The sequence below is a fragment of the Ictalurus furcatus genome, chromosome 15, assembly GCF_023375685.1.
Source record: "Ictalurus furcatus strain D&B chromosome 15, Billie_1.0, whole genome shotgun sequence".
Classification (NCBI taxonomy): Eukaryota; Metazoa; Chordata; class Actinopteri; order Siluriformes; family Ictaluridae; genus Ictalurus; species Ictalurus furcatus.
The window spans coordinates 7,353,922-7,368,560 of record NC_071269.1 but is presented as its reverse complement, the minus strand read 5'-3'; the positions used below and the strand labels follow the sequence as shown (position 1 = coordinate 7,368,560).

General features: G+C 39.9%; 1 protein-coding gene across 4 annotated transcripts; it reads right to left on the bottom strand.

Annotated features, from left to right (window-relative positions):
* Positions 1-2,151: 2,151 nt before the first annotated feature.
* Positions 2,152-12,712, bottom strand: znf341 (zinc finger protein 341). 4 transcript variants are annotated; one of them, XM_053644032.1, is made up of 16 exons: positions 12,507-12,709; positions 11,072-11,179; positions 9,879-10,069; positions 9,320-9,469; positions 8,901-9,116; positions 8,402-8,585; positions 7,934-8,027; positions 7,217-7,413; positions 6,936-7,108; positions 6,651-6,859; positions 6,269-6,365; positions 5,587-5,719; positions 4,718-4,829; positions 3,848-3,918; positions 3,333-3,533; positions 2,152-3,047 (listed from the first exon to the last, which is right to left on the bottom strand). In XM_053644032.1, exons 1-16 carry the CDS (start codon positions 12,535-12,537, stop codon positions 2,812-2,814), a joined length of 2,403 nt encoding a protein of 800 aa, XP_053500007.1. In that variant the 5' UTR covers positions 12,538-12,709; the 3' UTR covers positions 2,152-2,811. The 4 variants fall into 4 exon arrangements, with proteins under 4 accessions (XP_053500007.1, XP_053500006.1, XP_053500002.1 ...); XM_053644031.1 differs by having other exon boundaries at positions 2,152-3,032; positions 6,936-7,413; positions 12,507-12,712; XM_053644027.1 differs by having other exon boundaries at positions 6,936-7,413; positions 12,507-12,711.
* Positions 12,713-14,639: the final 1,927 nt, after the last annotated feature.

The following is a 14,639-nucleotide window of genomic DNA, read 5'->3' as shown; positions in this document are numbered from 1 at the left end:
TAAAGAAAGTAATGCAAGTAAAGTAACACAGGAAACAAGTAACACAGGGAACAAGTAAAGAAAGTAATGCAAGTAAAGTAACACAGGGAACAAGTAAAGTAACATAGGGGACAAGTAAAGAAAGTAATGCAAGTAAAGTAACAGGAAACAAGTAAAGTAACATAGGGAACAAGTAAAGAAAGTAATGCAAGTAAAGTAACAGGAAACAAGTAAAGAAAGTAATGCAAGTAAAGTAACAGGGAACAAGTAAAGAAAGTAATGCAAGTAAAGTAACACAGGAAACAAGTAACACAGGGAACAAGTAAAGTAACATAGGGAACAAGTAAAGAAAGTAATGCAAGTAAAGTAACACAGGGAACAAGTAAAGTAACATAGGGAACAAGTAAAGAAAGTAATGCAAGTAACAGGAAACAAGTAAAGTAACAGGGGACAAGTAAAGTAACATAGGGAACAAGTAAAGAAAGTAATGCAAGTAAAGTAACACAGGGAACAAGTAAAGTAACATAGGGAACAAGTAAAGAAAGTAATGCAAGTAACAGGAAACAAGTAAAGTAACAGGGGACAAGTAAAGTAACATAGGGAACAAGTAAAGTAACATAGGGAACAAGTAAAGAAAGTAATGCAAGTAAAGTAACACAGGGAACAAGTAAAGTAACATAGGGAACAAGTAAAGAAAGTAATGCAAGTAAAGTAACACAGGGAACAAGTAAAGAAAGTAATGCAAGTAAAGTAACACAGGAAACAAGTAACAGGGAACAAGTAAAGTAACATAGGGAACAAGTAAAGTAACATAGGGGACAAGTAAAGAAAGTAATGCAAGTAAAGTAACACAGGAAACAAGTAACACAGGGAACAAGTAAAGTAACATAGGGAACAAGTAAAGAAAGTAATGCAAGTAAAGTAACAGGAAACAAGTAAAGTAACAGGGGACAAGTAAAGTAACATAGGGAACAAGTAAAGAAAGTAACGCAAGTAAAGTAACATAAGGAACAAGTAAAATAACACAGGGAACAAGTAAAGAAAGTAATGCAAGTAGAGTAACAGGAAACAAGTAACACAGGGAACAAGTAAAGTAACATAGGGAACAAGTAAAGTAACAGGAAACAAGTAACACAGGGAACAAGTAAAGTAACATAGGGAACAAGTAAAGAAAGTAAAGCATCATGTAAAGAAAAAACAACAAGTAAGTGCTAGAAGGTACAATTGGTAATAAGTAAGTACAGAAAGTAACGCATGAATTTATGTATGTAATTCAAGAACGTAACAAGTAAGTAAGGAAAGTAATGAGAGTAATCTTTATTTTAAGTAACAAGGAAAGTAAGTAGCGTATGTAAGCAAGTAACGCTAGTAGGTAGAATAGGTAGCAAGTAAATAAAGTAATAGTAAAAGTATTGCAAGTAGTAAGTAGGTAACAAGTAAGCTGACAAGTAAACTTACAATAATGCAAGTAAAGAAGTATTGCATGCAAGTAAACAAAGTAACATTCAAGCAAGTAATGCAAGTAAAAAATTAATGCAAAAGTAAGTAGAGAAAATAACGCAAGCAAACTGGTGCAAGTAAAAGTAATGAAAGTAGAGTAATGTATGTCAAGTTAAAAAGCAATAAGTACATAAAATAGATAATCAAAGTCAAGTAAGAAAGTCATCCATGCAAACTGACAAGTAAACATAATGCAAGTAAACAAACAAGTAAGCAAATAGACAGTAATGCAATTAAAGTCAGTAAAGAAAGGACGTAATGCAAGTAAACATTATGAACAGAAGTAACGAGTAACGCAAGTAAAGTTAGGAACGCAAGTAAGACGCAAGTAAAGTGAGGAACGCAAGTAAAGTTAGGAACGCAAGTAAAGTAAAAGAAAGAAAGTAAGGCAAGTAATACAAATCAGCAAGTATTTGCATTTGAAAGTATTTTCATTGATATAAAATGCAGAAATAAAGAAAACACAGTACGAGGATATACTTGATCACAGTGAGCGTTCTGTATTAAAACATTTATCATCAGTACTTTATTTCAGTGCTGCACTTTCTGAAATGTAGTCAAACTTCGATCGTTTTTCGACAGAAAATTTTATAAAAAGAAATACGACTTCCGTACAATGGATTAAATTGTGCTGCGACTGAATCCCACCACAGAGAGGAACTGAAACACTCATCATGCACAACCTTTCATTTATTTGCAGTTAGCCCGGAACTCAGGCTGGACCAATTGCACATCTCGTTTACAGTCATAAAGTGCACACATTCAGCCACACATACAAATACCCACACAAACCCCCCCCGAAAAAAAAAAAACTGTTCATTATTACAGCAGCAATTCATCTCTTCTCTACAACGAGAAAATAAATTTTTTTTTAAAAACATGCAACGTTTTTAATATAAAACAAAAATACATTCATGAACGCGAGTTCGTTGCTAAGTCAGGGTGTAAAGTCGGTCCTAAACCAGTCAGGACTAGCACAGTGTAGAATTTCAGTTGCACCACAGAGACTTAAGGTACATTTGTAAAGTGAAAGCACGTAACCCGACACAAGGGAACAGTTAGCGTCCATCATTCTCAGGTCAGTCTCTGCGCTTGTTCCACAGGATTGTGTGTACAGCCAGATGATTTTTTTCTTAGATCGCGATTCTTTGTAACATTATATTTAGTAAAAATTCGTACGTTGCTATAGCTGAGCATTTTAGCTCCGTTTGTCGTTCTGTTTTATGGAAATGCTGCAGAAACCAAATCGAGATTCCGGTACGATCTGGGGGTTGTTTTCCCCCCTTTGTGCTGCCGGATTTCCTGTTCAAGTCGTCTGGTTTAACAGAGACGTCAATGAGCTGTAGAGCCGAATACGGTTTCCTCCAGCAGTTCATCAGCCCCTCCACCTCCCTGCAAACCTTCATTCTGCTCCTCATCCTCATCCTCCTCATCTGTTCCTCTCATCATCTCAGCTCCTGTTCCCATTTCAGCTCCCACAACTCCACCTTCACTCGTCTCTTCCTCATTGTCATAATCTTCCTCCGGGGCATCCGTGTAATCTGCTTCTCCGGCTGTGGGTTCTCCACCTACACACACACACACACACACACACACACACACACACACACACACACATCATGAATATGATGCATCATTTAGAATTTCCGTAATTCTGATTTGTCATTAATTTCATTTTTACCCATTATTTGTTCCTATAATATCCTATTTAAATATCAATAAGCAGGCGGTGTGACGAAGCGAAGTTACTACTGCAATGTTGATTATTTTCCTACAACAGCACAGCCTGAGGTGTTTTATTTCCCTTATACCTGTGGTATAACACCAAAGTAAGACTGAATAAATAAAAAAACCTCCAGCTGTTCCAGCGGTGGTGTCCGAGGCAGCGGTCAGTGGGCAGCGGTGCTCACGGTAGTATTTGAGGCGGGTGAAGCCCTTGGCGCAGGTGGAGCAGCGGAAACGGTAGTTGTTGGTGTGAGAGCGCTGGTGCTCGAGCATGTGTGCACGCCGACTGAAGCTCTTCTGGCAGAACTGGCACTTAAACGGCTTAATGCCTGTGCACACGCACACACACACAGTGCAAAGAAGTCATTTATCAGTTGAAAGACGAGTTAAGGTGCAGTGTGTAATTGTTAGAGCCCTCTGCTGGCCACATGCTGAATCACAGCAGTAATAAAAAAAAGTTCCTCTGGCAGGGGGGCGGAGCTAATTTCAGGTAACTCACAAGCCTGTAATGAAACTATTAGAGGAAGCGTGGCAATATGGAGAAATACAGGGTTTTAACTCCTTTGCAGAGAGACAGACGCAGAGGCCACGCCTTATATACACGATGTATTGAGAAGTGTGTGTGTAGGTAAATGGAGTGTACCTGAGTGAGACAGGATGTGTGCCTTCAGCTTGTCTGGTCTGTTGAACTCTTTGGTGCAGCCAACATGCGTCCTTACACACACACACACACACACACACACACACACACACACACACACACACAAACACACAAACACACACACATTTATACAACATAGACTACTACATACAACAATACAGACAATACACACAGCTAAAGTCTCAGGTAATATCTTGAATAAATGAACACTCATTATTTAATTAATTTTATTTACCAATTTTACTTCTGACCATTTTATTTCTCTAATGAAAAGCACCATGAGATGCATTCTTTTATTTTTGGATTAAGCTTTGTCTTCCTTTTTGTACTGTCATTATTTTTGTATCATTTTATCTTCTTTTTTAATCAATCAATCACTTTAATTTGTTTTTGCATTGTTTTAATTTTCACATTTCATTTTTTGTATTTTATTTTATTTTATGTATTATTTTGGTTTTTTGTAGAGTTTTATTTTCATATTATGGCTTTTTTTGTTTTATAATTTATTTTATTTGACTTTTACGTCATTACATTTTGTTTGATTTTTTCATCACCTTATCTTGTTTTTGCATTTGCATTTATTTTCTTTGTATTTTATATCATCTTCTGTTTTGGTATAGTTTTATTTTTAGATCATTTTGGCATTTTTTGTGTTATAACTCGTGTTGTTTTATTTGACTTTTTCCCTTCGTTACATTGTATTTTCTTCATCTCTCTCTCCCTCTCTCGCTGGCAGTCACACGTATTTAATCAGAATCTGCTCTTGGGGCAGAAAGGGTGTGTGTAAGGTGTGCGAGTGGTTATGTTTCCAGGTTAACGTGATCCTGGCCGTGTGTGAGGTTGGAGCTGTACCTGAAAGGACACTTGTACTTCTTAAAGGGTTCATGGATCAGCATGTGTCTCTTCACCTTGTCCTTGCGGTTGAACGTGGCTTCACACACCGAACATTTATACGGCTTCTCACCTGCAGCGTGGACGAGCACGAACACCACATCACCACACTCAACTATACCACCACCACCAATAATAATAATAAAAATAATAATAATAATAATAATAATAATAATAATAATAATAATAATAATAATAATAAATAATAATAAACATCACAACCAAAAAAAAAAAAAAAAAAGTTTACAACAGAAAATTAAACCAAGCCTAATTATAACTTGCTCATTTATTAGAGTGCTTACGGTATTTGTGCAACTCCAAATGAACAAACAATCCACACACTCCCACTTGGGCGCATGCAGTCGGTGTGATGAAGACGAGCTTCCAACCTGACAATTCAGACGTCCTAACTTATTAAAGAACAAGGTGTTTATCCTTTTATAGTTACATTTAACGTTGTAGAACGTCCATGTGACGAGTTAGCTCCTGTTCGTATTATAGCAGCTACAAACAGTCGTTCCCTCACCAGCCCTCTCTTCTCTCCATCCTGAAATACAGTGCGTCATGTTGTTGTTAGGGAAGGAGTCTCCAACGTCAGCACTTTTAAACAGACTGAGGTCATGCTGTTAACGCTGCAAGTTTTCTGACTTCCTCAAAACAGAAGAGTTTACGCTTTATGGTTTCTCGTTAACGTGACGGGTTGCGTTTGCCGTTTTTGGGAGTTTTGGCTATAAAGAACAGTAACTCCTCTTCATCACACCACCCTGGTGTACAGTAACGGCACAACGTGGAGGATTTTATTGCTTACGTAGCGCAGAACACATGCGTACCCGAGTGTATCTGTGTGTGCAGTTTGAGGTAGTGCTCCGTTTTAAACAGCTTTTTACAGATCTGGCATTTGAATCTGCCAACAGCGCCGTGAGTGAGCAGGTGTCTCCGGAAATATCGCTCGCATGGGAACACCTACACACACACACACACACACACACACACACACACACACACACACACACACACACACGGTTAGAAGACTAACAATAAATAAATCTTTGTGAGCCTATCTACAAATCTGAGCAATTAGATTCTTCATTCGATAAAATAAGACATTTTGACCATTTTTCAGTGACGCCCCTAATAAATATAGTAAATATAGTTTACGTAACATCTCATTTGTACATTAATGGCTGTTATGTTAAATAAAGTTTATTAATTAAAGCAAAGCAAGTATACTCTACCCGTGCACACCATTGCTAACTCGTTTCTCCTCAGATTCAGTACTACAATAGCGCACATTTCTCAACAAGCCCACAAGACGGCGCCATTTAGCGGTTTTCAGATGTTATAAAACCGATAACGGATTATGGGAAAATGCTTAAATAATCAGTAAAACTGATAATCGGTTGATCTCTACTTTATATCATAGCAAAGTAATATTGTACAACCCTAGTTCAAATAGGGGGGTGAATACTTATGCGACGCAAGGTAAAGTGTTGTGTGTGACGGCACTCGTACCTTGTGGCAGTGTGGACAGGGGAAGTTGTGTGAGGCGGTAAGGATGTGCTGCTCCAGAGCTTCCTGTGTGGAGTATTTACTCTGACACTTATTACACCTGCACAACAACAACAACAACAACAACAACTTCTTTAAACTCTAACACACAAAATCTGATTTTTATTCAATAAAATGCTACACACTAAACTAATTTCTTCCTGCTTCTCCCCTACAACATTGATTACATGATCAAAGTGTAAAATAAAAGGAATAGCACAACACTGACACTGTAACCACAGCAACGCTGGTAGCAATCCTAACTAGCATCTGCAAAAATGCCGTGTGTGTATAGTGTGTACCAGACATCAGTGTGTGTGTGTGAGAGAGAGAGAGAGAGAGAGACCTGTAGTAAGCAGTGTCTTTGCGCGTATTCTGCTGAGGACAGAAGCTGTGCGAGTACTGGTGCAGGCCGAGCTCGAACAGAGACTGGAACACTTTGGTACACAGGTGACAGCGGTAGGTCAGGTGCTCCTGGTGAGAGCGGATGTGCTCAAGGAAGAGCTCCAGCTTCTGGAAGGTCTGAGAGCACGCTTTCACCACACACCTGTACACCTGCATGGAGAACAGCTGGGCTATGATAGGATCTAAACACTGATCCAGCACACGTGGGGCGTGTTGCTCGACGTACCTGCTCATCTTTGTGGTGGGTCATGTGGGATTTGAGCTGGAAGTAGCTGCTGAATTTTGCGGCGCAGAACTGGCACTGGTACGAGCTGTCGATGAGGACGAGCCGCTCATTTCGGGCCTGGTTGGATCCTTTCGCCTCGGACGCGAGCTCAGTCTCGCTCTGATCCAGAACTCCTGGAGAACAGAAAAGAGGATCAGCCGTGTACGATCTCCTCGGAGACGCCCGTCTCAGTCCTCCCTGACCGTAAACGTAACTATAACGACGTGAACGGAAGCCGTTACCATGTTCTTCTTCGTGTCCGACTGAACCTTGAGCCGCGTTCTCCGGGACCGCTTTTGCCGTTACAGGGAGTCTGGACGCGGTGCTGTGCACTCCGGCTGGCCACACCTTGTGCGTCTGCATGTGCTTCTTCACGTTGGACTTCTGGGCGAAAGCTCGGCCGCATACAATGCACTGGAACGGCTTCTCGCCTGTGTGACTGCAGCGCCGAGAGGAGGGAAACTGGGAAGTGAAACCGAACTGGACAAGATCACAGGGTTTGTTTTTTGTTTTGTTTTTTAAATAAATATCCATGAAATCCAGAAAGTCTAATAGCTCACTCTCACATACTTAAAGAAAATGATGAACAAATCAAAAAGAAAAAAAAAAAGAGACAGACTGCAGAAAAAACTAGAAAGGACAAAAGAAAAATGAAAGAACAAAACACAAGACAAAGAAAAAGAAAGAAAGAAATGATAAAATATAATTGGTTTCGCTTCCTGCAACAGGAAGTGATGCGTGCTTAACTAATCATCATTATTATAAGCTCAGAATAGAAAGATTGGAAAAATATATTTCTATGCATTTAATACATTATAAACGTCACTTTTTATTTTATTGTTCAAAATAAATGACATGAGATGGACCAACAGTGCTGAACGTGACAGGACGGACACGTGACGCAAGAGGAAGACGTGAGGTCGAACGTGACGCAAGAGGAAGAAGACTTTCTTCTTTACCTTCTGATGTGCTGCTGCAGGTCGAAGTTTTTAGCAAACACCTTGTCACAGAAACTGCACTTAAGCTTCTGACCTTTGGCTTTTGTTTGACCTGCTGAGAAACAAAACATTATCCATAAAGAAATCTGTTTCAACACAAACACGTCACAGTGCTATTACACAAAGTGAATGCCATGTAGAACGTACTGCTTTTTGTGGGTTTTTACACACAAATATAACATTTTTTTTTAATTAATAAATATAAACTCCATTTCCTGTGACACGTATGTATTAAGCATGATGTGTATTTATTTTGACGCTTTCAGGGATTTAAATCTGCCATTAAGTGAATCTGAATCCAGCCTTTCGTACCGATGTTTCTGGCCCAGAAATGAGCTCTGCATATTTTAGGCAAATTAAAGGCTGTATAAATGACAACCTGCTCCTTTAAATGAAATGAAAAATGGTGTTCGAAGCGCTCTCCATTACCTTCCTGGCCTTTCTTGGAGTTGCGGGTCTTTTTGGGGATGATGACCTTGTCGTATTCGCTCAGCTCGCTCACAGTCACGGTGCTGCTGCAGCTCTTCAGCTTCTGTGCCGGTTTAGCCGAACTGTAAACGGGAGCGCTGCTGAAGGCTGCAGTCTGACTGTCCACACACTGACCACCACCACCCTGAGAGAGAGAGAGAGAGAGAGAGAGAGAGCGCATAAATCAACAAGAAAGAAAGAATGAAAAAAAATGAAAGAAGGTGGTGGAAGTGTAAATAATTTGTTCTAAAATAAAAAGCACTGAGTAAAAGGTGGTGAAACGTCGTATACAGTACTGTCAGTACCTACCGCATCACCGGTTCTACTTTACGCCACATTACACTTACACTGTCACAAACATTCTGTGGTCAGTATCTTTAACTCTCAACACGATGGACAAGATGAGAAGGGTCCCAGTACTGTAACCTCATCTCTCTCGCTCACACACACACACACACACCTGAACAGACTGGAACTGTTGGAGGCCGAGTGTGTGGACCTCTGCGTTTCCTCCTCCAGCCATCGGGGGCAGTGTGCTGTACACCTGCACTATTGAGCTGTTGATACTGGTGGGAACCTGTGCAGAAAGGGGTGGAGCCTGGGCCAGTGGGAGGGGCTGAGAGGCCTGTGGGTGGTGCTGCAGGTAGGATGCTGCACTGGGCAGGCTCAAATTACTCTGTGGAAAAGAAAAAAAAAAAAAGTGTTTAAAAAGTATTATTCCAAATTATTGCATGAAGCTTTGAATAACGATAACGAGTGCCATGCCCAGGCTTTAATAAACTTCAGCAGGAGTCCTAATAACCACGCTTTCACTAGTTACAAAAGCCAGGCAGTGTCAATGCTAGGTTACAGCATCTATGGCAGATAAATGCTGTGTACCTGAGAGGAAGCCTGCATGGCCGTGACTGGGGTGTCCATGGACGTGAACGCCGAGATGGCCGACATGAGAACCTCGTCGCTCACCAGAACGTTCCCCTGCACCAGGGTGTGTGTGAGAGGAGATGGCGGCACCGTGATGTACGTCGACACCTGCACAAAGAAAAAGAAAAACTAAATCAATAAATAACCTGAATACCTGAAGTGCACGGAAAACTACACACATCCTTTCAGTTTTGATTTGTTTAAAGATCACGTCACCTTTTTGTTTGTTTGGTTTTAGATCGCCGGCACCTTTTTGTTTGTTTATGGTGTAACATCATCGGCACCTTTGTGTTTTTGGTGTAAGGCCACCCTCACCTTTTTCGGTTTGTTTGTTTAAACAGCACCAGTATCATGTGGGTTCAGAGTTCACCTGTACCTTTTCGATTGTTAGTTTCATTTACAGATCACCGTACCATTCTTTGTTTATAGTTCTCCTTCACCTTTGTTTTGTTTGTTAGTATTCTTTACAGATCACCAGTACCGTTTCGTTGCGGGTGAGTATTTAGAGAACATGTACCTGTCTGTTGGCCGGAGGTTGTGGCACGGCGCTGACCGAGGGTACAGGCGTGTAAGTGTTGCTGGACGCCAGTGACACGGTGGCGAGCGAGGGCGTGTTCTGCTGGCACTGCTCCCTTTTGTGAGTCAAGAACGCCGGCAAGGAGTTGAACTGCTTCTTACACTTCCCACACAGGAAGACGTCATCATCATCTGCAAACAAACAAACAAGAGGATTTAAAACCGCTATTCTAGACATGACGACGCGCTGTTTTTTCTGTACAAACTAGTGCAGAGCTGAAATTTAGTAACTAGAAGCGCAGAAAGTGATCAAATAAAATGTCTGAAAAAGAGGGAGAAGAGAAAGAAAAAACCCACAGGAAACGTTAAATCTGTGATCGAGGCGTGGAGAGGGACAGAAGCGGTTAACTGTCACGTCACATTTTAACGAGCTAACATAGATAAACCAGCAAACTCCAGAGTTGACAGCTAGATAAAAACAAATGAAAAGAGAGTTTAAAAAAAGAAAAATAATAAAGTCAGGATCTTGGGGAGTTGACGAGAGGGGGAAAAAAATGTATCCAATCCTGTAACAAATGGAGAAGATTGGAATTTTGGGTTGGGGGTTTCCCCCTTGGAACTGGAAATATTTACATATAACAAGACTTTTTAATTTTTTTAGGATTGTAAATAGTGTTTTTATTCTATATTTTATTTGCTATACAAGTGATTTCTGTGTAAAACATTTTAGCTGGGGAGGTAAAAAAAAAAAAAAGCTGCAATTGTGTGCAAGTTGTGTTTTTAGCCATGTATTTAAGGTTTCTTTTTTAAATAATCATTTTAGAGCTCAGTAGTGATGAAGAAAAATCCGGAACGGGTATCGATAATCTGCTGACGCTCAAGCTTTCAGGATCAGTATCGGGAGAGGAAAAGCGATACCAAAAGTCATCTCTACACAAACGTACTGCGGTTTAAAACGAAGTATCCTAGGAGTTCGTGTTTTACACCGGTACGTACGAGATCACGATGTATACTCGGTACTAAACTGCCACGATATCCAGTGGACAGTTTTATCTCGGAGCGCCGCAATCGGACACGTAGAGCACGTGTGCGTTAGACGAGCGCCTGAGTCGTCTAGAGTAAACTCTAGAGACTCTTGTATGTAAAGTTCTACGTTAAAACTTACGGCTACGCTGAAACCGTCACTCTACTCACCCATCGGCTGGATGGCGGCTCCCGAGACGTTCTGATTGCTGTGATCAGGGACGCCGGCTTGACCATCCAGGAAGGACTGGACAGCAAGGACCGTCTGATTGTCCATTCCTGCAAGTTTATTAAAACTAGTTAGGAAAATGATAATCACTGCTAATATCCAAAAAGAAAACTTCATCCTGAACGATATACACGTGTTAAACGTGTGCATTAATGCGCACGTAAATGAACAGCTTTATACATCGTTTATTTATCTTCGTCACTGAAAACAGCTGCGACGACCAACATGAGCAGTGCACTCAGAATAAAAAACATTGCAATGAGAGAAATACATAAGAGAATAAGTTACTGTAATTTGTAGAAATAATGAAATGCTTAAACCATGCATTTATGTGAGCGAGTCATGGAGTTAAACGATTGGTTTTCCGTCCTGTTTTTAAAATCTTTAAAATAAAAATATACATATTTATACACACTGAACTCTAGCTGTTGTAGTTATTTTTGAAGGAATGATGTCATAATATTATATCATAATATAAAATTAAAGGACTGCATCTGGTTTTATGTGCACATCTTGTTCAGGTAAAAATATAAATTCTCCACACACACACACACACACACACACACACACACACACACACACGCACTCAACTTTAATTGCTGTCTCAAATCCTTTAATAATTCTCACATTTATCTTCATTTTAGTCACACAGATGTTAAAGTGTGACCAACATGTCTTTAAAAGCAAACTTTACACATCATGTGGAGAGACTTTTGTTTAGTTTGTGGTTTTCTGCTCATGTTGCTCAGGTGGAAACAGCTGCTTTCAGAGATTAAGATTAAAATAATATAAAAGAAAAATGTTGATTTTACATGAAACATGCATTTAAGACCACACAATTTTACAAAACGAGAGAGAGAGACTAAGAAGACAGACATGAACAGATATTAAGTATTTAACGAATGTGTTGATAAAAGGGTGTAAATAAAACCTCTCTCTCTCTCAATTCAACAAGCCTCATTAGCATGACCAAATACATGTACGGTATTAGCAAAGCATTACAGGAATGTAGAACTGTTATTAATAAACATTGTGTAAAAAAGAAGTGTGTGTATACTCTCTCGGCGCGCGCGCTCTCTCTCTCTCTCTGTCTGTCTGTATGTTATTAATATTGAAAGCATAAATACCCAATACAAACGCAACTTTATAATGACAAAATCTCAATAACAGTCAATATTCTTTATCCGTGTTAAATATACACCCTGTAGGTTGATGTAAACAGTATAAGGAAGTGTGCAATGTTTATTTACAGGTGTTTGTTGTTTGTTTTTCACGGAAGAGACAAACACAAACACACCAAACCCGCGCTTTCAGGAGAAACATCAATTCAGCAGGTATTCCAGATTTAAAAACAACAAGAAAAGTGCAAAGTTTTACCTTCTAACACCTCGAATATCGCCTGCGACATGATGAAGATGATAGCGGGTTCCCTGTAATCAAGCAGCAGCAACACTAAACCGCGTCTTCTTCGTCGTTTTATTCGCGGGCTTCTACTTCTTCTTCTACGGTAGGCCGCTCACCAGTGTGTCGCGCTTGACCGCCATCTTGTGGTCTGGTGTAGAACTGGAGAAATGGTGACTGATGGGTAAAATCCATACACATACATACATACATACATACATATACACACACACACTATATATATATATATATATATATATATATATATATATATATATATATATATATATATATTCACTCAACTATTTATTTGTTAAACCACACTGTGGCTTAATGTTAAGCATGTTTGCCTCACACCTCCAGTGTGTTCACTGTTCTCCCCGTGCAGCGAGGGTTTCCTCCAGGTACTCCGGATTCCTCCCCCAGTCCAAAGACATGCATGGTAGGTTGTGTATATGCATAGTGTATGAATGTGTGTGTGATTGTGCCCTGCAATGGATTGGCACCTTGTCCAGGGTGTACCCTGCCTTGTGCCCCATGCCCCCTGGGATAGGCTCCAGGTTCCCCGTGACCCTGTAGGATAAGCGGTATAGAAAATGGATGGATGGATGGATGGATGGATCTGTACCATGCATGTTTCAACTTTATTTGAAGGAACAACAGGTTCATTATTAGTTTGTTTGTAATCAATAGCAGGGGCGTAGCTATGTTACGGCATTACAAATAACAATTAAATATCACAAGTTGGAAAATATAAACAAGTACTTAAAAATTTTACCACACATGCATCAACTTATTTATTGGTTTGTTTATTACAGTATTCTACACCACTGTTCCCAATAACAAATCACTGAACACTGTTGTTCATCACATCATTGTACTTCGTTTTAAACTCTCTTCTTGGTGACATTTACAGTAATAAAATTGAGTTATTGTCTCTGTAACCATTTCCATCGTGTCGGATCCCTGACTCAAAGCTATTGTTGCTTTGTTTTGTTCAAAATTGTGTAAATACATAAATAGTTTGGGGTGCCGTGACCAAAGATTCGTCTTTGCGTGAGAAATATGTTATAATGTATTATTTTCTCTTCTTCTATTCAATTAAGTGTCTTCATAAAATCTTCTTTCTTTGTAAGCCGATATGGTAATAATCATAACCGATGAATATGCAGATTAGTCTACGACGCCATCTGGTGACCTTCCGGCGACATTTTGTGCAAATTTTCCCCTGAAAACAGATGACCCCACTGGTTCACCACGCCCTGTTCAATCAATAATCCATTACATAGAGAGTTTAACATTTTCTAACTCAGGTCTGAGAGCTTTAATGTTTAATGTTTTCTATGAAAAATAAAAATTAACATAAATTCAGTGAACATTTCGACAAAATGGTGGGCGAGTTTATATCTGATACAGGGAGTTGTATGGTCAAGGGCCGTGATGATTGACAAGACGATATAGCCAATCACCAAGCAGAGAGCCTCTGACGTTCCGGCGCGTTTCAGCCAATCGCCTCGCGTGTTTCCGGCACGTGCCACTTTTCGCGGCAAAGTAGGATTTGGCGCGTGAAAATCGGCTCCTCTGTTTCCGATCAGCTGGAACAACAACAAAAACAACCGCGCGCGCGACGTCGATGCGGAAAACATCGAGCTGATTTACCGAATCCTGGACACTTAAAGCGGCTATAAAGAACATCTGAGCGTTTCTGGAGCTTTATATTTACACCTGTGAGCTTTGGAGGATTGTTTTCTTGTTCGTTTTTTCTCCTAAAACCCGGCCAAACTTCCTGAATGAGCTGAGAACATCACGAGCTGCAGGAAGTGCTGAAAGAGAAACTCCTTTTGTGCTGTCAGATCCGCATCTTTTACATTTTCTTTCTAAAGAATTGGGTCTTTTATTCGTAGAACCTGCTTTTGCATGAAAGTTTGAGCGATTGCATTTTGAAAATGGGCAAAAAAGTTCGTCTTTTGAAGTTTTTCGGCCTGTTTCCCTTTACAGTGCTTGTTGCCGAATAGGCCTGAGCTTGTCTAGAAGTTGACGTGATTGTAACTGATATAAACTATAAAAACAAATCGTAATATGCATTCATATTAGTGTGCATTAGTGTCG